Raw genomic sequence first — 24,054 nt, forward strand, 5'->3', positions numbered from 1 at the left:
GTATATGTCTCTTTAGGATACAATCTACCATTTTGAATTAAAAGCTAATTATGTTTTTAATCAAAATGTTTAATTGCTCCTAACTCAAATCCTCACATAAACTCTTTTAATAAAACAGATTTGTCTCCTAAATTTTTGCTTTGATAATAAATTTGAATCCTAAAAGTTTGAGAACAAAATATATAAATAAGCTCAATATTGAAATTTCTAAAAAAGATTGCTTCTTGTGCCTTCAGCCAAGGAGGAAACTACTGTAATTTCTAGTTATTGATGTCTGATTTATGAATCATTTGAACTAAAATCCCTTTAAAGGAAGATTTGATTTGTCTTATACCCCCACCTGTTGTATGCCGGTACTTACTTTTCTAACACCTTTTTCTTTTTGGAAGGTGTGAACATCTCTAATTGCAGACACAACTGGTTTATAAAAATGACTGCGAGATAAAAGTAGGAATCCCAGATCTGAAACAAAAACAAGACATTTAAACATGACAGTGTTACAAAAATATTTACAGGTGAAGTGACATTTTGGATTTATTTCAGGAGTGGTAAGTGAATGGGTTATAGTTGAGATAAGCTTGGTTGTGAGTTGATAATCTTCAAAGCTGGATGTAGGTAGATGGGGGTTCACCCTAGTCTCTTTATATACATACTTGAAATTTTCTACAACAAAGAAGTAAACTAAAAAAATACCATCTATGTATATATTGCTTCAATGCCAATCTCAGGTTTCATGAATTCTCTGGTATATCCTAAATGGTAGATGTTTTGTTTTTCCTATGTTTGAACATCTCCAAGGAGGTTGAATCATAATGGATTAGTTTATTCCAGTGTGAATTCATTTTTGGAAGTCCTTTTAATGTTGAACTAAAAAAAATACATACATTTCTTGGGCTATGCTAATTGCTTTAAATTCAGACAGTATATAAAAATTCCCTGTCCAGACAAATTTTTTTTTTTTTTTTAGATTTATTTATTTATACAAGCACTGGGGTATAGGCCAGAGGCGCAGGAGGGCTAGAGAATTCACCAGACACAGAGCAGGGAGCAGAATAGGCAGAAGGACTGAAACACTACTTTGGGGAGCAGCGGGTGAGGCAGGAGAGGTCTGCTGCACCATGTGGGAATCTCCCTGGCCGGCTGGAAATTGAACTTGTGCTCAACCTGCTGCGCCACGGGGGAGGCCCCTAGACAAATCTTTTAAGTCCAAATTTTCTTATGCCAAAAAAAGTACCAGAAAGATCAAAAGAAAATTCCCACAAATAAACTTAACTAAATGTCCTACATTCTATGATGTAGGACAACATGTAAAATTGAAGCTAAAAAGCAGGAGAAATAATACAAAGAATAAGTATCTTTTATACATAAAGAACGCTGACAAATAAAAAAGAATGTGACATGACCCCAGGCAAAATAATCAAAAGTCAAGAGATATTTCCCAAAATGTGAATTTTACTCAATAACTAAAAACTAGTAACTAATAACTAGTAAGAAATGTAAATTAAAGCAAAAAGGTTTTTCCCTTTCTCAAATTGCAAAAAAAAGTTATCTCTTCCAAGTTGGTATTGACATATGAAACAGAAAATCACATATAATTGGTATAATTTTTAACTCAACCATTTCACTTATATTTAGAGATATACACCAAATTCTACTTTGTCAGAATACACATATAAAGAATAATTTATAAGACTGAAAGAGCAGAAATAGCTTGCATATTAAAAACACATTTTCACTTATGAAATTTTGACACTGATTATTATAAGGCATGGTATCAGGTGTGTGTGTGTGTGTGTGTGTGTGTGTGGCATTTCTAAGACATTTAATAAAGAAATTTTCTATTTTCATAAATGTCTAACATTAAAAATGCTACTTAAAAATAAGAAATAAAGGTGGGAAAAACATAAAACATCGCTGAGAAGGGAAGCAAACATAGACACTGTCTATCTTTCCATCTTTGTTTACCATTTATCATTTGCCACTTAAAAGAATATCAAGAATTCTTAGGTACCCAGGCACATCATGTTATGCTACAGATGTACAAAGACCTGTGCCTTAAGGAATATTCCTAATAATTTTTTCTTCATTAATTCACCCTAAAAATGCTAAGATGGAAAAGTACAGAAACTTAAGTGTTTACTTTATAAATATTTTCTTCTCAGATACATGATACATATAAATAAACTTTATGAAAGTTGTCTAAAGAACATTATATTCTGAGTTCCCTTTAACATGGCTGGGGATCACAAAGAAAAGAACAAGAATTAAAATGCAAAGTAACAACAAAGAACTATCTCCTCTTGAGCCCCATGATTTCCATCAGATTTGATAAGCATTATTATAGCCTTACGCTATTCACAAATACAATGAAAGTTCTACTGTTTTTCATAGTCAAAGTTAACATGACCCAGGATGAATTTCAGGTAGCTGGAACAATTTTATTTTCCTAACAGAGAAGGAAAAAACATTAGGTAATTTTCTGAAGTACAATATGATACTTTTAGCCTAAGTGGGACACAGTCATCTAAAAGGATATTTACCTTATAATCAAAATTTTCATTTAAGAAGTTCTTCCGAAGTGCATCTGACAGATACAGAACTGTTGTAATAATAACACTAATGATAAAAAAGAAAACATTTTAATGTTAGAATTTAGTAAAGATAATTAAGAATTAAAAGCAACTCAGATAAAAGAAAATCTCCTTCAGTAGACATTGGAGCAATATTAAACAATTCATATTTGGAATTAAAGAAGAAAAGGGACATTATACAAAAAAAAAATCTATCACTGAAGTTAGGTTCTTTATAAAACAAATGATAAATAGATCTATGAACCCATACAACTCAGATAGAAATCTATTAATTTCTTAATGTTTTTGTTTTTATTAATTTCCAAACAAAGCAAAATGATTTAATATAAGCATATTACTCCATATTTGGTTGACAAGAAGAAAGTTACTCTTTTAAAAAGTACGGAAAAAAGAGTGAAGGTAAAGATGAACTAAATAGGATAAAATGAGATTATATTAAACGTTTATTAGATGTCCCATCTCTGCTCACTCCTATTAGAGTGTCAAAGAGCTATGGAAGGTAGAATCTCCCTCTCATGGCTACAACACAGTGCTGAAGAAACAACTACAGATTGAAATTATCTATAACCCAGTAGTCAGCTGTGCCATACTGACAGTGTTACAGTATCGTATAGTGTCCAGGTAGGGGCCCCTTCTTGAGCATGGAGAAAGTGGGGAATCTGATACAGGGAACATATACAGTCATAATTATTTTGCTGGGGAGATTTAAAAAAGGATTTGTGAGCATTTTTAGTTAATTCTAGAGTTCTCCAGTTTTTAAGCAGTAAGAGTATATATTCAGAGGTAAGAGTATGCATTCAAAATTGAATGCCTTTCCAATAGTTTCATTTAATATTAGATACAGCATTATATTGAAATAAGAATGGCCACTCCCCCAAACTACTAAAAACTAAGTACAGATGTATTAACAGTTAATATTGAAAAATATAATACTGGAAGTCCTAGCCAGAGCAATAAGACAAGAGAAAGACATACAAGGAATCCAAACAGGAAAAGAAGAAGTCAAACTATCACTATTTGCAGATGATATGATAATATACATAGAGAACCCCAAAAACTCCACAGAAAAACTAATTCAACTCATCAATCAATTCAGTAAAGTGGCAGGATACAAAATCAACACGCAAAAGTCAGTAGCCTTCCTATACACAAACAATAAATCTGAAGAAGAAGAAATCAAAAAAACCATCCCTTTTATTATTGAAACAAAAAAAGTCAAATATTTGGGAATAAATCTAACAAAAGAGGTAAAGGACCTACACAAAGAAAACTATAAAACACTGTTAAAAGAAATAGAAGAAGATATAAAGAAATGGAAAGACATCCCCTGCTCATGGATTGGAAGAATAAACATTATTAAAATGGCCATCCTACCAAAAGCAATATACAGATTCAATGCTATTCCAATCAAAATTTCAATGTCATTCTTCAAAGAAATAGAACAATTATTGATGAAATTCATATGGAATCACAAAAAACCCCGAATAGCCAAAGCTCTACTGAATAAAAAAGAAGGAAATGGAGGCATCACACTCCCAGACTTCAAACTATACTACAAAGCCATAATCATCAAAACTGCATGGTATTGGAACAAGAACAGACATACAGACCAATGGAATCGAATAGAAAATCCAGAAATAAACCCACATATTTATGGTCAACTAATCTTTGACAAAGGAGCAAAGACTATGCATTGGAGCAAAGAAAGTTTGTTCAATAAGTGGTGCTGGGAAAACTGGGTCGCTACATGCAAAAGAATGAAGCTTGACCACTACCTCACACCATACACAAAAATCAACTCAAAATGGATTAAAGAACTAGACATAAGACCTGAAACCATAAAATACATAGAAGGAAATATAGGCGAAACACTACGGGATTTGCACATCAAAGACATCTTTACAGACACATCACCCAAAGCAGTGATAGTGAAGGCAAAGATAAACAGCTGGGACTACATCAAATTAAAGAGCTTCTGCACAGCAAAAGAGACAATAACAAAAACAAAGAGAAACCCCACCAACTGGGAGAACATTTTTGCACCCAACACTAATGATAAAGGACTGATCACAAAAATCTGCAAAGAGCTGATGAGACTCAGCAACAACAAAGAAAATAATCCTGTCAAAAAATGGGCAGAAGAGCTAAAAAGAAACTTCTCTGAAGAGGAAATGCAAATGGCCAACAGACATATGAAAAAATGTTCAACATCACTTGTAATCAGGGAAATGCAAATCAAAACTACCATGAGATACCATCTTACACCAGTGAGAATGGCACATATTAAAAAAACTAGCAACAACAAATGTTGGCGAGGGTGTGGAGAAAAAGGAACTCTTCTGCACTGTTGGTGGGAGTGCAAACTGGTCCAACCACTATGGAGAGCTGTGTGGAGATTTCTGGACCTACTAAACATAGAGCTTCCATATGATCCAGCAATTCCACTCCTAGGTATTTACCCAAAGGACACAGAAACATCAATTCCAAAGAACACCTGCACCCCTATGTTTATAGCAGCACTGTTTACAATAGCTAAGCTTTGGAAACAGCCCAAATGCCCAAAAATAGATGACTGGATCAAGAAGATGTGGTACATATATACCATGGAATATTACTCAGCATTCAAAAAAGATAAACACATGCAATTTGCAGCAACATGGATGGCGCTGGAAGGGATCATGCTCAGCGAAATAAGCCAAAAAGAAAAAGAAAAATACCGGATGGTCTCACTCATAGCAGGAATCTAGAAAACTTAAATAAGGGACCAGGAAAATGAATATAAGAAAGTGAAAATCAAAATCAACAAAAAACTATGAACCAGAGACACTTTTTGGGGGGTGGGGGGCGGGAGGGGAGGGATTGGGGTCAGAATGGGGGGTTTGCAATTGTATGGGGGAATATAAAAATAAAATTTATTATTTAAATTAAAAAAAACAAAAAAAAAACAGTTAATATTGAAAACATCTTTGATCTTATCTGAACTCCATACAGAATGGGCTGCCTGTGATGTGATGAGTGTCAGTTTCCCCTTACAATTTGGAACTGAAGGGTGTAATTGAATGACCCTAGGTAAAACAAAATGAAACAAAACAGAAGACCCAACAACTTCACACCTTGGTTATCCTACTTGTAAAATGTAGGTAAGAAGAGTATCTGCTAATTTGAAGAATATTTATAGCCTTTGAAGGACACAATATGCAATATTGTTATCAAGTTGGAACTATTATCACCTCCTGGCGAGGCATAGGGACATTAATTAGATGAAGAAATTGGATGGCCAAATATGGAAGCTCAAGGTGAAGAAGAGGAAAGAGAAGAAAAATCATCATTTTGTGGGCACCTACTGTGCCATGAGCAGCACTGTGTACCTGCATGTATATTATATACATGCCATTCACATCATTAAATGAATTGTTCCATGGAGGTGAAGCACATAAAGCCTGTAAGGTTGAGAACTCCTGTGGCTTCTTTAATACCCCAAATGGCAGAAAGCACCAGTGAATGTCCTATCAGAGATAAATCACCTGCAAATACTAATATCAATGGACAATTTTCCATAGCCATTGGCAAAATTGATGATAGTAACTGAAAAAATTATTAAAGTTCCCTAAGTACTTTACTCAAACTTTACTATGTGACACTAAAGTTTAATTATTAGAAAATGGAAAGCCATTAGGTAAGGAAACAGCTCTTATTTCAGCATTAACTAGAAGATTATTGAGGAGAGAGGAGAAAAAAAGAAAACAAACCTAGAAGATTGTTAGACTCGTCAGGTTAAAGAAGAAAAATTTACATCCTCAACATGTGGTTATAATGTTCATGCTTTGAAGCTCAATAAACACACACAGTGTCACTACAGCTGAATTTTACATTAAAAAAACTTCCTTTTGGTCCAGAGCTCTAGCTTGGATTGTTCAGAAACAACAACCTCTCATGTCAGTGAAATAGGACATATATGGGATTTAGACTACAGGGCCTAATGTTCTGAAAAGGCTCTAACAAACTCAATCTTCCAGGTGAGAGAGGTCATTCTACAGCAAAGATTACCCATTTGTTATTTATAAGCTGGTCCCAAACACAGTGTCCATGTCTTCTTGAAATTCACTTGCTGGTATTCACCAGAGAGCCTTGCGACCTTATTATGAACTAGTGAGTCTTAACCTCACTGCTCATTGGAAGCACTTGGGAGCCCCCAGATATTCTAATGATTGGATTGGGGAACAACTTGGATAGGATTTTTAAAGCTCCCACGTGATTTTTATGTAGACCCAGAGTTGAGAACTATTATTTCAGAGACAGCAGTGTTTCTCAAACTTTAATGGGTACCTACCTGGTGATCTTGCTAAAACGCAGTGGGTCTGGAGTGAGACCTGAGAGCCTGCATTTCTAACAAGACCTTAGAGATACTCATACTATTTATCTACAACCCATCCTTTGAAGAGCAAGGCTCAGAGAGGCCTGAGTCAGAGGAACATTCCAATAAATTCTGCTTCACGTTCTCCAACTTTTAGAATTTTAGGGTGACAGCTATTCTTCTGATTCTTTAATGGGATATGCACCCTTGCTCTAGATGTGATACCTCATCCTCTTTTCAAAGATGCTTTATCATTAGGCATAAGAGGCACAAGAGTTTGCAGGGCCTATGAGTTTTTTAGGAGCTTTGGAAATATTGAGACCTGAGAAAATGTCATAGGATCAAAAAGTAAAACTGTATATATACCACAAAATGGACTACTACTCAGTGATCAAAAAGAGAAACTCATGCCATTTGCAGCAACGTGGATGGAGCTTGAAAGGATAATGCAAAGTGAAATAAGTCAGAAGGAGAAAGATAAATACCAGATAGTGTCACTAATATGTGGAATATAAAGTAACGAGATTAACTTGTCAGGTAAAGACAAAGCTGAAAAGCTAACTCTTGATAGCTGTCTACAGAACTGAGACACCAGCGGGGAAGGAGAGGCAGGACAGACACTTAGGTACAACCAATGAGAGGGTCAGTCAGGGAGGGAGGGAGGCCATAATGGTCCACCATAATGGTCCATGGTGGTAGAGTATGGGTGACTTGGTGGTGGGTGCACTATGGTGGTAATTCCTGATGGGGATTCCCCAATGTTACCTCATTTAAAAATAATTAAATTTTAAAAAATCATACTACAAAATGAAAACTAAAAAAGGGTTAATTACATGTTCACACAATGTTAACATTACAATGTCATTAATTGTCCAACATAATATATATGCAATTTCTATTAAAAAATCACAGGATATTCTTTCTGACATCACAAGTATTCCCTACATACATAAATACTGAGAAATCACAACCAATGGGAATTAAATGATTTACTCATAGACCAATGAGTTAAAAAGCTAAATGTAAATGAAGCTTTCTACTTCAGCAAAATATATCTAATGGGGCATATGAATCTATTTCATAGGTTTGATATGATAAGGAGTGAACCTCCAAAAATGAGACCTCCCAAAACTAGAAAAATCTTAAAGTGACTCTACTTCAACTGCTTTCCATTTTCATCTAGAACATTCAGTTCAAGTCACAGAGGCAGCTTCCAAGGCTTCTTCGGGTAATTCAGCACTAAGGTAGTTTTCTGGCTCAGGTCCCCAGGCCAGCTAATGACATTCATGCATAATTGTTCCTTTATTGTAGTAGACACCAGAGGTGTTGTGGGATCTTTCCTTATTTGTTCCAATTTATCCAAAACCATGTGACTCTTTTGGTTTTGTTCTTTTACACATGACTCAGTTTCTGAATATGGGGACATTTCACATCTCAGTGTTTCCACTCAATAGCCAAGAAAGGTTTGCAATCTGTTCATGCAAATGGTCAAATGACTGATATCTGCCATGGAAAAGCAGGCGCAAGCACTACTGCACAGCCATAATCCATGGCACAGCACAATAATATAAAAGGGAACTGGTGCACAGGAAATCAAAGTTATCACTTCAAGTTTTCTAGTTGTCACCTCATTCTGGCATTTAGAAACTATTTTTTTAAGCAGTGCTAGCTCTCCCCTATAGAAATCTCATCTTTTATAATTTGTCCTTTTGAAAGGACAAATCTGCTGAAGCAAGAGCCCATCTCCATAAATAATACATGAACCAAGAGAAATATCTTTGTGAATCAACAAAGCTGATATTTACACATTGAACAATGACGGATTTCTAAACCTGGAGTACAATGACATTCCTCCAACCTGGTGGGTTACTTGGGAGCAGAAAGAGACCAACACAAAGACATTTAGGGTGGTGAAATGCTGGATGATCATCAAGGGAAATATATAAGCTCTTGGTTCTCAAGCCTCAGAGTGCAGGAGAATCACCTGAGGGTATACAGGGCATCAGGGCCTCACCACCACCAAAGGCTTGTCATGATGGTGCCCAGTCAAGAGGTTCTGGTGCAAAATTCTTCCCATTTTGAGGACAGGTGTTACAGAGAGAAGGGAAGAGAGACAAAGGTTGCCATTTAGAGACCAAGAAGATTTGGGGAATTTGGCCTTCTAAGCCAAGTCCAGTAAGTGTTGAATGACTAACCTTGCAATTATATATCAACTATGCTTTTTATACTTATTTGCTGTAGTGGATAATTCTAAAATGTGAAGCTTGTGAACATTTTACACTTTTTAAAAAGTATTCTGAAGAAAGGACTGAAATTAGGCAAGGCTGATGAGAGAGGTTCTCCAAGGGGAGGTACAGCATTCGTCACAAGGGAAGCAGATAAACATGTGTTTCTTTCAGTCATGGAGTCATGCAGTATGGTGAGATAAAAAAGAATGAACAGGATTGAAACAGAAGGGTTTTTGAAAGTCCCTTAGCCCACTCTATTGGGTATTACTGGTAGAGGCAATAACCGCACTGTTGATCTGTTAGGCTCAAACATGGAAGCCTTTGCTTCATGTATTTGTTCTCTTACTAACTCCTTACAACTCATAAGGAGATGCAGCGGGCAAGCCTGGTTTCTCTTTTGTCACCCTGCTTTCTGATACCCGGGTCCTCTCTTTCTCATTCAACCTCATCTTTACTGATTCCTTCTCTCCTCTTACTTCCCCACACTAAGAGTCTTTTCGTTTCTGAATGTGCCATGTGTACTCTGACCACAGAACATTCTTACATGCTTTTCCTGCCTGTTAACTCTTGCTTTAGCTTTCAGTTCAGGCTGTACTCCTTAATGAATGATCCTTCCTATCCATTCTAGAACAAAGTGTCTTTCACAAGCATCTTCCCAGAACCATGCTCTTTTTCTTTTTTAGCTTTTATTTTGTACATTATGTACTGAAAAATATTTATAGAATGAATGGGTCAATGAATAAATGGATGACTGCCCCTAAGAATCTTTAATTCCGTAAATCATTTATTTAACATATAGATTAAATCTGTAAGCTACACTGGGTAAAGGTAATAGCTAATGAAACAATCCAGTGTTTGGTACAAAACACACAAAAAATGTGTATGTTTGAAAGCAACATGCACACCAGATTAACAAAATTAGTGCCTGAAATTTCAATCAGAGGGCAGGGAATTTTTTTCTTTGCTCAGTGAGAAAGTCTGTTAAAAGATTTATCTCCTTGAAAATATGTAAAAAACTGTGACTTTATTTTTGTACTGTTTTGCAATGTGTAAGTGAAGAGGGTGGAGAGACGTTTGCCTCAAAGTGTCCATATTTTTGTTACTTAATTTTCATCTCCCTTATGTTCCCTCTTTCTTAGAGTGAGCAGTTGTCCTCATCAGAAACATCTATCAAGAACTTAGAGTGGGCACAAGATAGTTTTGCGAGCAAGAAGGCAAGAGAAGTCACACTTCTTACCTTGACAAATTTAGTCTAGAATTACTATGTTACAATATCAGACATTCAGGTGGAAATAAATAAAAACCATATTATCACCAGGAATCTGGTCACAGCTTTTGGCAGAACTTCACATAAAGCAGAGAAGGTCCGGATTTGGATGGAAGTTAAAGGCATGTAACTTACTTGAAAACATAGGAAGAAAAACCCCAAACATAAGAGAAAATATATTCTATGTGATGATCTATGTAGTTGAGCTCAAGGGTAGAACAAAGGTGATTTCTCAGCTAATTATTGTCAATTCAACAAGTACAAAGCACATAAAGTGGATATTATAAGTGGAAGTTTGTTTTAAATGCCTCTTTGAAGAGCCCCAATCAAATATTTGTCTAAGAAGGTTAGTGTCATGGAAGAAAAACTGGTCAACTTCAAAGCGACAGATTCAGTTCCCATAACTTGCTTTTCCCCAGATCAGCAAAGTAGAAATTTTTGTTCCAACGCATGCTCTCAAATACCTTAAGATCTTTCAGAAATTAATTTTTCTACTAATATCATAAAGGTAAATTTTTTAAGAGATAAAGCACACATAGTTGAAGGCCTATTTTCTGAACTTTATTGTAAGAGAAATCTCAGAAGCTTTTGTAATTCCAATGGGAAACGACTAGGCACTAACTGAAGAGTAAAGAAGAAGGGGAGGGAAGCGAATTTCACAGGGCAGGTGGTCTATCCCATCTTGGCAGGTGTTTCGCCAGCCCTGAAGTTCCATCTAGGAATCAGCTTTGACTTGCCTCTGCCAGCCATTGCCAGTGGAAAGGCAGTGCCAGATTCCTAGCAGCACTGACTTGGGTGCCAGTGGAATGATACTATTGCATTAGCACAGAGTGATGGCCTTTTTCTTGGGTTTGTAATGGGAAACTTCTGTTTAAAAGTATTACACGGAGCTCATCTCTAACAAAATCATGTTCCTATTTGTTAAGACCATTGATGAAAATCTTAAATGTCATGTGATTAATCCAAAGCAGAATATATATTTTTAAGTCTGCTATCCACTCATGTGACCATGAAGTCTTCATAAATGGAGAAGAGATTTCTAGGTGGGGCAAAGAGGTGGCATTGAATATCAAAAAGTCAATGGTTGTCATGGTGTCAGGAAGCTCAAGCAGAGCCTGTTGTACGTAAGGAAGAAAATGTCAAATTTGCTTTTGGTTTGAATTTCTGCCACTGAAAATTCTAATTCAAGACAAAATATTCTTCTACATATGGGGCAGGCAGAATGACCGAATGATGATGCTTTGTGATGACAATCAGCAGCCTGAACCCCTCCCCATCTGGCCTCTGGGTTACTTCATAGTTCTTCTAGGTATTCAGAACGGTTGATCTTGGTAAAAAGGCCAGATATGTGACCAACAGCTCCCACATAAATCTTTACCATCCGGACATCCAGATGAAGAGATATTTGATTCTGTTCACAGATATCAAACTAATTATGCTAAATTCTGAAGAGAGCTATTTCAGTAGTCTCAATTAGCCTTCAAAATGGAAAAGCTGCTTCTCTACTTATGTAAAATATAATATGCCACATTATACTATTTGTTACTTCACAAAATTTTAACACATCCTTTAACACCTCCATGTCTATAAATGCATGCTGTAGCAGAAGCCATATCAGGCATAGCTAATCAAAATTAAATCCTATGTTCCTGGGTCTCTTACCCACATCATACCTGAGCATTTGGGGGATAGGCATCCCTGGTCTATGGATAGATGCTTAGAGAATCCAACCTTTGCCCTGAAGGAGGGTACAGGGGATTGAAGAAGAAGATGAAGGATAAGCAGACAAATATGGGCTAAAGAAAGAATGTTTATGAAATAGGGTAAATTACAAGTGTGGAAGTAAAGATTTGGCCAGTTTCCCAAGGAACTTCATCTTCATTCTGTATCCTGAGATGGCAGAGATAGGAAGTCAGAGAGCAGACAAACCGCTGGCACAGAACTCTCCAGAAATAGCTGCTGCCTTCCTGACTTACCCAATTTACTTTTCTGGCTCTAATTTCTCCAAACATTGACTTCAGGTCATTTTATTTTTTACTAGAGATGTTTCATACAAATTAATCTTTATCAATTCTCAGAGATTCAACTTTATGTCAGTAACTTCCTAAATGTCTGTATCTAATTTTAAACTTTTGTCAGAGCACTATTTTCAATTCTCTACTGGTCATACAATTTAGATGTATAAAAGGAACTTCAATCTTGAATATCCAATTCAAGAGTTGTATTTTACTCCCAGTGCTTTATTCCCAGGTTTTATGGTGGTGGTTTTTTTTTTTTTCCCCAGAGATAAAGTACAAATAGTTGAAGGTTTATTTCTGAACTTTATTTCATTTATAAAGCAGAAAATATCTCATATGCTTTCATAATTTGAATGGGAGCCTATGTAAATGATATATATTTAGTGCATTTTGATGAATTAAACTGAACTAAGAAAGATCAGAAAAGACTGAAGTGTCTAGCAAGAGGGCTGGTTAAATAAGCCATGGTAGGTCCATTTAATGGAATATTATATATCTGTAAAGAAATAAAATGAAGAGCTCTCTAGATATTAATGGAAAGACTGCTGGCATTTTTAAGTGAAAGAGAAACATGTTGAACACTGTATATATCACTCTATCTGCTAGACTCTTCATGAAGGAACACAGGAAGAGCATGCAAGAAATAACAAAATTGGTTAAGACAGGATGGGAGCAGAGGAGAAACAAAGAGGGTAGGAGTGCAACTCTCATAGCATATACTGTAATTCTGTTTGAACTTGTAACTGTTTTAATATGTCATCTACTCAAAATAAATAGTAATTAAAAAAAGTGAGAGAACATAATTCACAGACAAAGAGATTGCAAATTTGAGATTAAACTAAACAATCATTTCACACTCTCCTTTCCACCTACACAATGAAGCAATTATCATCAATTTAAATGTCTTACTTGTTAGCTACCAAGCGCATAACAGTCCAGTCCTTTGGAAACATTTCTGGGCGTATAAGTATTCGGAACACAGTAAATATCTGCAGCAGGAAATCCTTTAAAAAAAGAGAAAATAGGCCATTTCACTAACTAATTATAATTGTACACCACAACCACACAATGCTGTTGTTACCATTTCCAAAGCAATTATGGAGAAGGGACCCATACTTTCAAAAATTTACTCTTGCCATTCTCAGCATTCAATTGGCCTGTGAATCATCCCAAATGTCCCCCCCCCCTTTTTTTTATGCACAGTGGAAATAACTTTTCATTTCTCTTTAAAGTTCTAAAAATTTAGATTTTAGAAGTAAAATGGAAAGCTGGTAATAGAAGATTTCTTCTATTATAATGTCCTAAACATCAGAACTTTTCGATTCAAGAGAATTGTAAGCATCCCTGGCTCAGTTCTGTTTTCCTTAAGTGTCAAAATTTAGAAAGCTATGTTCATTAAAAAGCATCATAAGTAAAACCCATTAGAGCACATTCTGAAGACAGAGTATTAAGGGAGACATGCAGTTTATGGATCTTAGTGAATCATCCTAAATGTGCTACACAGAATGTATCCAAATAATGGTGTGTGCGAAGCTGAGCCCAGTGATAAGTGCTTATTAGCTATGAGAATATCAAGGAATTTATCACAGAGGTGTCATGCCAGAGGGCAGTGGTTTTATTGAGATGTTACTTTTATTGGATCACCTGAAAATGCACTTGGTAAGACAAGATGCTATTGTCAGACAAGGAAATAATTCTATAAAAATTACAAGAGATAGAGTCCAAAACACTGTAGCACATTATACTTAAAGGTTATCAAGGTGATAACATACCACAGGTGAGGAAGAAAATGGAGCTTGCGCTGCTCAACAAGAGACTGACTCAATGTGGCTTTGATTTAGATTAATTAAAAGACAAAGATTCTTGTAACCTTAAGTGCTACTAGGAAAACATATCTCTGTAACAATCTGATTGAAGGCAATAGTGTGGTTGCTTTAAGAAGTACCCCCCCCACAAGACACAAGAGCTTTATTTATCACAACTAACAACACATTTTGTCAAACATGAAGCTACTTGAATCTAAGATTAAGGTTGTTATTCATACCATCAAAAGAGAGAATCTAAAAACTGCAGAACCATTTGGAAGCTTTTAAACAAACAAACATATTCTAACAGTTATGATCAAGCCCATAAGTATTTTGACAAAGATTTATTTTAGCTTCTTTGGCATCAACGCACATATGCTGATATGTAGTATATGCCATGTGGAGACGTGCCTCTAGGTCAACTGCTTTTAAATGATCAGACAGATCCTGCCATGTCTGCAGAACCACCAGGATTTCCCAATGTATTCCACTTCAGGGCAGTTAATTTGGGGAAACACCTCATATTCTAGCCTACTCTTGGGATAGCAGATCATTCATAAACTAAAACCCTTCACCATGCAATTGTAGAACTTATTCTAAATGGGCTTTCATTTGATTCCTTTGAATTTCCAACACATGAAAACATATAATCTCTGTAAAAACTAGTCTCTCTTTACCTTTCAGAATTGTACTCTACTTCTGATTGTTGTCTTGTTGAATTTACTTGGATATTTTTAAAAAGTTATTAAAGTAGGAGAGTTATTTGTTTCTCATAGTCTACAATTACTTTAAAAAACTTCAAATAAATTGGACATACTGAAGCTTTGTTTGTTCTCCTCAAAAATTTAAAGAGAATTTAAAATTGGAGGCAGCACCCTTTGTAATGGGGGTTTTGGGGTGGGGTAGGTGAGTGTGAAATTAGTTGCACAGAGAAAAAGTTGCACAGAAGGATTGGCTACAGGCAGTAAGATATTTATCGCTAAGGCTAGCAACTGTGGCTGTTCTTTTACAGTTCTGGGGACAAGGAAAAGTCATTTCATGTGCAGGCTTGAGGCTAGAGAACCTATTTCTATGCCATCTTGTTTCCCTATTCCCATTTATCTCACAAAATAAAAGTTGTGACTGCAGTGACATTGTGCCTAAGGAAACTTTTCAGAGTCTTAAGTACCTTTCTAAGAAATTCATTTAAGCTTCAACTGTCTTTATTGGCCCAAACCCATTCGTTTATAGAAACCTTAAAATAAAAATAAAAGAACACTGTTCCTGAGATTTAAAAAACCTAGATTTTAATCCTGGCTCTATGATTAACTAGCTCAATGACCTTGGCAATTTAACCACTCTGCAACTGAGCCTCACACCGGCAAATGTAGTCAGAGGAGATTTGGAAAAGGTGATATGATCACTTACCAAATCAAATGGCACAATTAATTGTTTCTTATTTCTAAATTGCAGGATAATGTTTCATCAGATGGTAACACAAACAACTTCCATGGTGGTACTTAAATGCAGTTTAGTTCAGCAAGTTTTTATTGCCAACTGTCACGCAACAGGTTTCATTTTAAATGCAGTTCCAATATTTTAAAGCACTAAGATCTGAATGCTACATTCTTTAACATCTTCCTTTTCTCCAAAGCAGTGATATTTCATTAACTGTCCTAAGTACTTTGCAGCTCTGATCACTAAATATTGCTTTTATGTAGATACATGAAATTATTTTACACACATAATAACAAAGGCACAAAAATTTTTCATAATTAGAAAATAGAACATCACTATAATAACCTTCCTGTTTCCTAGCACACAGGAATGGATTTCATATGCCACCATTTTCATATTGGTTGCAGGGAGCATTTTATTTTTCCACGTTTTTCTCAAGTAGCACAACTTGGCAACTGAACTATATTGCTGGTGGTTAATCAAAATGAAAATAAGAAACAGGTAGGTACTACTTCACAGGAGCACTTTCTCTGCAGTGCAAGAGGTTCAAGTGGGAAAGTTCATGGGAAAACCTCCAAAACAACAAAAAGTTCCATACTGAAATAGAAAGCAAGAACAATTGTTATGACTTCAGAAATTATCACTAATACTCATTCACAAATATTGGGTACTTTCCTATGTGCCAGGCACTGTGTTTGATGCTGGGGACACCTACTGGGGTAGGATATATTCTTTTATTTATTCATCAAGAAATATTTATGGAGGGCCTGCAACACATCAGACTACAGGAAGTGAGCTGAATGTGATCTTTGCTCATGGAGCTCAGTTTGGTGGGAGAGATAAATGTTAATCTAAAACCAAACAGATACAATACGCATGCATTATAAACCAGGGTAAGCCTGAAGGCCAGGTATTCCACTCAGATGGAAGAGCACCTGACAGTCTCAGGGCAACAGCAGCCACAGGGCTGCTGGAATTGGACAAGGGAGTGGCAAGAAATGGGGCTGGAAGATAAACAGAGATAAATAAATGACAATAGATAGATGAAATAAGATAAATTAATAAAATAAAAGATAAATGAATAGGGATAAATGAAAGCCAATCTCATTTATCTCATACCTTTTCCATGATAACAAGTTTGGAAATTTATCCCAAGGGCAATTTGGACACAATAAAGAGTTTTATACAGATGTGTGAGAGGATTAAATCCATATTTTATAAAGATTTTACTACTATATTGCATAAAATACTGCTTTACATTTACCCATGACACTGTGATATCAAAATGGCATCAGATAGAGATTAGGCTAATGGAACAGAACTGGTGAGGCATGAAGAAGGAATTCTGAGATTGTGAAACATAGCTAAGTCATCCAGAAAAGAAAGCATGCCGAAGCAGGTGGGCCAGGATATGGTCTCCTTATGCCAAGAGCAATGAATGGGACAGAGCCTTGTAGGAACACATTTCCTTAACTTAGGATTCAAATTATAGTCAAAAGCTCTTTTAAAAAAATTTGTCACAAATTCCAAATGTGTAATTCTCTTGATAGGGGGTTTGAATTCAATTAAAGGGCGTTAATAATCATTATCACATTGAAATCCATAGTTTTAAAATTCAATATTTAAGTACATTATGCAAAAATAACTCCCAAATGGTATTCAGCCTTTGAGAACTATGGAACTATTTTTCTGTAATAAAATAAACACTACAAGTTGAAATGATGGCTTGTGAAAGAGGCAGATATTAGGGGGGTCAATTCATTTGACAAAGATTTCATGTTCCAGGATCTGTGCTTAGGACATAAAGACATGGTCCCTATGCTCACGAAGCTCACAGTCTTGAAGAATATAAGGAAATAATCACAATGCATTGTTGTGTGCAATCACAGGGTGGGGGGACCATATTCTCTGAAGGCTTCATGAGGAAAGTGGTACTTGAGGTGGATTTTATGTATGCACTGAAATTAGGCAACGAAAGTGAGGTGGTGGTAGAATAGGCATTTCAGACATTAAAAAAAGGTACAGGAGAATGTCTCTGGTGAATCCTCTCACCCTCCCGTGCATCTGGACCGTGTACCCCGGCTCTTGTATAAATAAAATAAATCTTTTTTTATTTTAAAAAAAAATCATACATATGGGTTATTAGGAATATACAAGTAATTTTAAGTGGCTGGAGTGAAAGGTCTTTTGGAGGGGGTGGAGGTCAATGGAGAAAGGAGGTAGATTAAAGAAATTATTGTCAAGCGGCATTTGTAGGCAAAAATGAATTTACTTTCTGGGCAGCTTAAGGTAAGGAAGCTTGGCAAAGAGATTGGACTTCATCCTATAGGTAATATAAAGTCCTCAGAGTTTTAAAGTTGGATTGAGACTTCTCAGATACAATTTTGGAAAGCTAGTGGAAAACAATAAAGTGTTATAACAGTGCCATACTTAATGCAGAACATGTAAAACCTCATGCAAGAGCCCCACAGTTCTCTATGAAAAATCATAATCAACAAAGAACAGGAGTCTTACTGCTCTTTATACCAAGGATATGGACAAGACCTTAGCTCCCAGGAGAAGGTGGGTGTATAATAAAACATTACTGACTGCAGAAGGAGGGGAAAAAAACCTAGTCACTTGCTAGATTTTGCTTTTGTTCATTTCTAAAATAATGCTATGTTCTAGAGAAGGGAAGAATCTAACAATGCAGAGTAGCAGCCCTCGGGGGCTCGCTCCTACACACTTATGACACTGACTCATACCACTCACACACAAGTACCTGGGATCAAGGAAAAGAATACTGTTCAAAGTGCTAGAAGCCATTCTAAGTAACCCTGGAGAACTCCAGGTTCTTCAGGCAAGAATGGAGTTAAAACACCATTTCTCTTAGAAGATACTTGAGAACTACTTATTTTCAAAATTCATTTTGACTTAGAGATCCACTGGGAAATGCAGTCCAAATTTTTTTTGTTGTTGTTATTGTTTTGAATGAATCAAAAGAAAAAAAGTAGTTCTTCTAGGAATAAAAAGTAAAAATATTAATTTAATCTCTATATTTAACTTGTTGGTATCAACTAAGATTTAAAATGTATACATCCCATGATTCAACAGTTCTATTTCCAGAAATTTATTCTAGTGCAACAAGGGCACAATAGCAGAGATAAATGTACTAAGGTTTTCACTGCAGTATCCCTTCTAAATGGCAAAAATCAGAAACAGTCTGAATGCCCACCTAAAGGAGAACAATAAAATTAGGTGTCATCATATAATGAGAGTCAGAAGAAAGACAGTTGTTTGGGCTATAGAATATCCATGACATCTTTGCATGATATGAATAGCTTGATTCATTTAAAAAATGTGTGTGTGTAGCACAGACAACAGTCTATATGGATATACCCCAAGTAAGAGCAGTCACCACCTCTGGGGATTAGAATATGTGTGTGGAGGATAGGGGACAAATACTTTCTTATTTTAAAACAGTAGGGTTATATGGGATGTTTAAGGCCTAATCCCAATATCAGTTATCAATTTCCATTAAATATCACTGCAATGTTATACCCTTTCCTTACTGATAATTTCCTTATTTATTCAATTTCTAACCTAAATGTAGAAATAAAAAATATGAATCTCCCATATGAATTTCCTTCTACTCATCTGGGCTTTCTCTGACAACCCTACTTGATGAGTAGAACTACTTTTTAAAGAGTTGACAAATGAAATTTTATGTAATTTGGTATCAGAGATTTTGGTTAGCAAATTTTATTAAGGTTCAGGAAAGACTGAGTTTTGCTGCCTGAGCAAAGAGCTCCGGTATTAACAGAATGCTAAGCCCTCTCAATTACTCGGGAATTTTATTCTAATAATAGCATTAATCTTATAAGGTAGGGGAAGAGTAAAATGAGATGTTGCAGTAAAGAGTTAAGCACCAAATCTGGCTACTGGCTGTGATGGTGGAGTGAAGAGGTATCCAATAATTGTTAGCCATTGTTACTGCTGCATTTACATGTCACCATATTTACAATTCAATGATTTGGGCACATGAAACAATATTAAGGCATTAACTAATATTGTTTATTGTTTATTGTCTAATGTCTAGCCAAGGTGCTCAATACTTGTTGCTGAATCAAAGAACTGTCATCTGTAATAAAATAACAATAGTGCCTGCACCTCATGGGTTCTTTTTTAAAAATATTTATTTATTTTATAGAAGATTGGTGTAAGTAGGCCAGGGGTGCGGAGGGTGAGAGGATTCACCAGAGACACAGAGTGGGGAGAAAAATAGGTGGATTTACTGAACTACACTGCTAAGCGGAGCAACAGACAAGACAGGAGAGGTCTGCTGTGCCATCTGTGGAGTAGCTCCCTGGCCAGGGATTGAACTCAGACTGCAGCAGTGGCAGTGATGAGACTTAACCCCTAGGCCATTGGGGATGCCCTCATGGTTCTTTTAAGGATTAAATCTATGTTTATGTATGGCTGAAAAAAGTGAGGATATGCCACAAGAAACACTAATTTATTTCTTACTTCTATTTTTCTTATCATTGTTGCCATAACTATTAAAGCATAAAGTTCAAAACCTGGATCAAATTGATCATGTTTTTCAATTTATGCCTTTCTGCTATTTTTTTCATTCCCAGGCTCTGTGAACATAGATATTGTTTTTCTATGTATAATTTTGAAAGATGGTGTCATAGACCTCTTAAGTAAAACCTAACAGCTTCTCCATTGTGTTAAACAGCCAACTTCTGATAAAAGTTAATAACTCCGGCATTATCTTCCATTTTGAGCATATGGATTTCTGTGTGTGTAGAGTGGTTAAGTTCTAAGAACTTTTATCTACTACTACTTCTAAACTCAAGATTGAAGGTAAGCATGAAGTGTATTTTCAGGCTTGGGCACAGGTCAATCAACTGGCTACTAGATAGATGACATCTGCCAAAACCTAGTCTTTATTTCAATATAACTCAGCTCTGTCAACACTCTAAGGTCACTAAGAGATTCTTCTGATGTCAAAAAGAATCTTCTAGGCAGTTGAAAGTCAAAGATAAGTGACACATATGCATCATCTAATATAAAAAAAGTCTACACATCTTTCCCTGAGGCACAGGAAGACTACCAATCATTCCAACATTGTGCATAACTGTTCCTATTGTCCTATAACTTTCCACTGTCCATCATCTAAGCCACTCTTCCATTATGATGGTTTACATATCAAGTTGTTTGGAAAGCTGAAGAAATGGAAGAGAAATAAAAGTAAATAAGGAGAGATGGCAGCTCATTCCTCCAATTGAGGACAATCAACTTCTAATCTTTCAGTGAACACCATGAAGGAAGCATTAAAGTTCCCTAAATCTCAGCAAAGATTGAATTTTTATAAACCTAGCATCAATATTTTCTATTTAATGTCAGCCTGTCAGGCTAGCACAGCTTATTGATTAGACAATAGCTGACAAAGAATATCAAATGCAACTTTGGTTCCCTAGTCAGAATACTGTAACCCATAGTTGTAGTTTTACAGGAATAAATCAGCAAATATATTTATATATTCTTCTTTATCTTCTATTAAGGCAACATTTCTAAGTTCACTTAAAGTCTATTTGCTTCCATCTCATTAGTGATTATTCTGTTTATCATTTATTGAACTTTGATGACAGGTGTTTCAAATCTTATGTCCTTTGTCCAAAGTAAGAACTGATTATTTTGCTTGAGTAACAGAAATCTTAAAGCAACAAGATAGATGAGCAGATTGGTGGTTGAAATGAGAAAAAACAGCTTAGAAATTAATGGAATCAGGTAAAGTAAGTGTCAAGGAGCTATCTGAACAATGATGAATAAGGACAAGAGAAATTAAAAAGATACATTAAAAGAATTTTTTTAAAATGTCACTTACCCTTAGTTCTTCCTTTGTATTGAAACTATCAAGAAGCTGTTGATAATGTCTATCTGTCATTTGTCGTAAGAGAGACAGAAGACAGGCAACAAATTCCCCCTAGTTGAAAAAAGAGCAAGCATATTTTTAAGTAAGGACATAACATTATATCAGTAACTTACCATGAACGGTCTTCAAAAAGAACATACACACACATACAAAACTGTGATTATCCAAATTCACCTTATGAAGTCTTTAAAAAAAAAAGCTTTGTAATTAATGACATCATCATTTTACAACCTTGTTTCCCCCCCTTCCCCTCCACAATATAGGATTTCTCTCCTCAAGTGTGGTCACCATTAGTTTCCCACCAACAAGCACCCACAGGCCTCCACCATAGTCCATTGTCCTCTCTTTCCTGCTGGTTTTCTCCCATCCCAATCTCCCCCTATCCCTCCCCCATACTTAAGCTGTATGGTCAGTTTACAAGGGTCAGTTTTAAAGTTTATCTAATTTGATCCTTTGTTAGATTTCTCTATATTCAACTTACAAGCGAAGCCATCCATTATGTATCTTTCTCTTTCTGACTCAGGATAATTGCTATTAAGTCTTCTTAATCTAAATTATTCTTAAGATCAGTAAGCATTTCTCCCTCTTATGATTACCATTTACTGATATATATATATTATGAAATTTGGACATTTTTTAACTTGGATGGAAGCTTTTTACTATGGAACTAATTCCAACACACTTAAAGGCAATAATGCCTCCCAGTCATTTATCAAGCATTTCCTATGCTATCATTCATTGTATCACCTGAGTCCCCTATCAATGCTCTGAGGTAGGTCGCTTAATATGCATTTAAAGAAGGCAAAATGTAGATTCTGTGGATTAAAAGGATGCCCAAAGTCACACTGATAAAGTGAAAGTTAACTCTAGGTCTTCTGACTCCGTAGTTCTGTGACTTCATGTTCCATTTCTGAATTCAGAGATCTGCTCTAACTCATCAGATGGCCTGTCTGCTTACCTTCAGGGTGTAGAGAAAGCCATACATTGCAGGCTACTGATTTTAATTTCCTTTTAAAAAATAGTTTGTTTCTTGTGATCCTTTTATGCTTAGACACTTTGTAATTAATCTCTATAAACTCCAATTGTTAAGAATTAATAATGAAATAGAAAAAATACATAACATCCATAGATTTGTTTTGTTTAGCAAAAATTATGTACTAGCTAGTATGGGCTAATAGAAATTCTCTAAACTCAACCTATTTGTTAATGAAGAAAGGAAATCCTGATACTTAATACAAGACAAAGAAAATTTAGGGGCACAATTAATGGTATTTTAGTGTATGTATGTGAGGAAACAACTCAAGGTTAGAAAAAAAAAAAAACCTACCAGGAAGGATTGAGAGAATAGTAGAGTGTCTACACAGGCTTGGGTATAATGCTTTATCTCTCTAATAGAACTGGAAAAATCTCACGTTTAACAGGGCAACAATGAGTATGAAAAAGTATCTTTTCTCAGTAGTGGAGAAAATTACACCTACAATATATACAGCTTTGATCTTACCTAAGAAAATTCTAAAGAAAGTCCTGAAAAAACCATTTTCCAGGAAATTTAACTTCATTTGTTCAAAGATATTTTTAGGAAAAAAAAATGCAGCAAGGTAAATCTAGCAAAGTAAAATTCAGAATACCTGGCATTTAATAACAACTTACCAAGCATACCAAGAAGCCAGGGAAATGATATAAAGGTTGAAAAAAACAGTCAGTAGAAACAGACCTGGAAATGACATAATTTTCTTTGTTTTTGAGCTATTTTAAGATTGTACTAATATAAGAATTCTACATTCACAATTTGTTAAAAAGAAGAAATGAAAACCATTGCTGGCCAAGATTCACTTAACTTCAGTGTAGAATTTTTTTTAACAAACAAATTGCCTTTAAAACAATATATGCTTCAGTGACTTGCATCCATTTCATGTATAGATCAAGCACAAGGAGCATTTCTATCAATAATTGTGAATAACGAGAGTATTAGGTGGCTGTATTAACATCCTTCATGAAATCTTCCATTGTATCTGTATACAATTTTCCCCCTTACAGAAATTTCTTACAGAATTCTTACATATCCCTTTACCTCCCCCAACCACAAGCCCAGAATGTATGATAATTTTAGATAAATATCCCGGAGTATCTGTCTTAGACATGGCCTATGTTGACCTGAGTCACCTCCACAATAAACTGAACTATGTACTTCTGTACTTAACAGAACTATGTACAAAGAAGCATTTACAAATTATAAGGAACTCTGAAGTCCAATTACTTGAAGGTGTGAGCAAATGGCCATATAGACTGCCTTATAAAATCTGCTTCCATTCACAATTAGATTTTTCAATGGAACTGATTACAATGGTGCTTTATTTCCCCCCAGCTAGAGAGAACATTTTAAAGTTTAAAAAACAGTTGGTTAGAAGAACAAAAAGTACAATCCTTTTAACTA

At 35.5% G+C, this 24,054-nt stretch overlaps 1 protein-coding gene across 2 annotated transcripts in view; it reads right to left on the bottom strand.

Annotated features, from left to right (window-relative positions):
• DOCK4 (dedicator of cytokinesis 4) overlaps positions 1 to 24,054 on the bottom strand; it is a gene marked incomplete at both ends in the record, with an annotated part of 364,189 nt that overhangs the window by 56,899 nt on the left and 283,236 nt on the right. For both annotated transcript variants that reach the window (XM_084230776.1, XM_084230775.1), the window contains 4 exons: positions 362 to 462; positions 2,541 to 2,616; positions 13,368 to 13,462; positions 21,573 to 21,671. In XM_084230776.1, coding sequence (XP_084086902.1) covers positions 362 to 462; positions 2,541 to 2,616; positions 13,368 to 13,462; positions 21,573 to 21,671 — 371 coding nt within the window. The remainder of the gene's footprint in view (positions 1 to 361; positions 463 to 2,540; positions 2,617 to 13,367; positions 13,463 to 21,572; positions 21,672 to 24,054) is intronic.

This window comes from Talpa europaea (genome assembly GCF_964194135.1).
Source record: "Talpa europaea genome assembly, chromosome: 3".
NCBI lineage: Eukaryota > Metazoa > Chordata > Mammalia > Eulipotyphla > Talpidae > Talpa > Talpa europaea.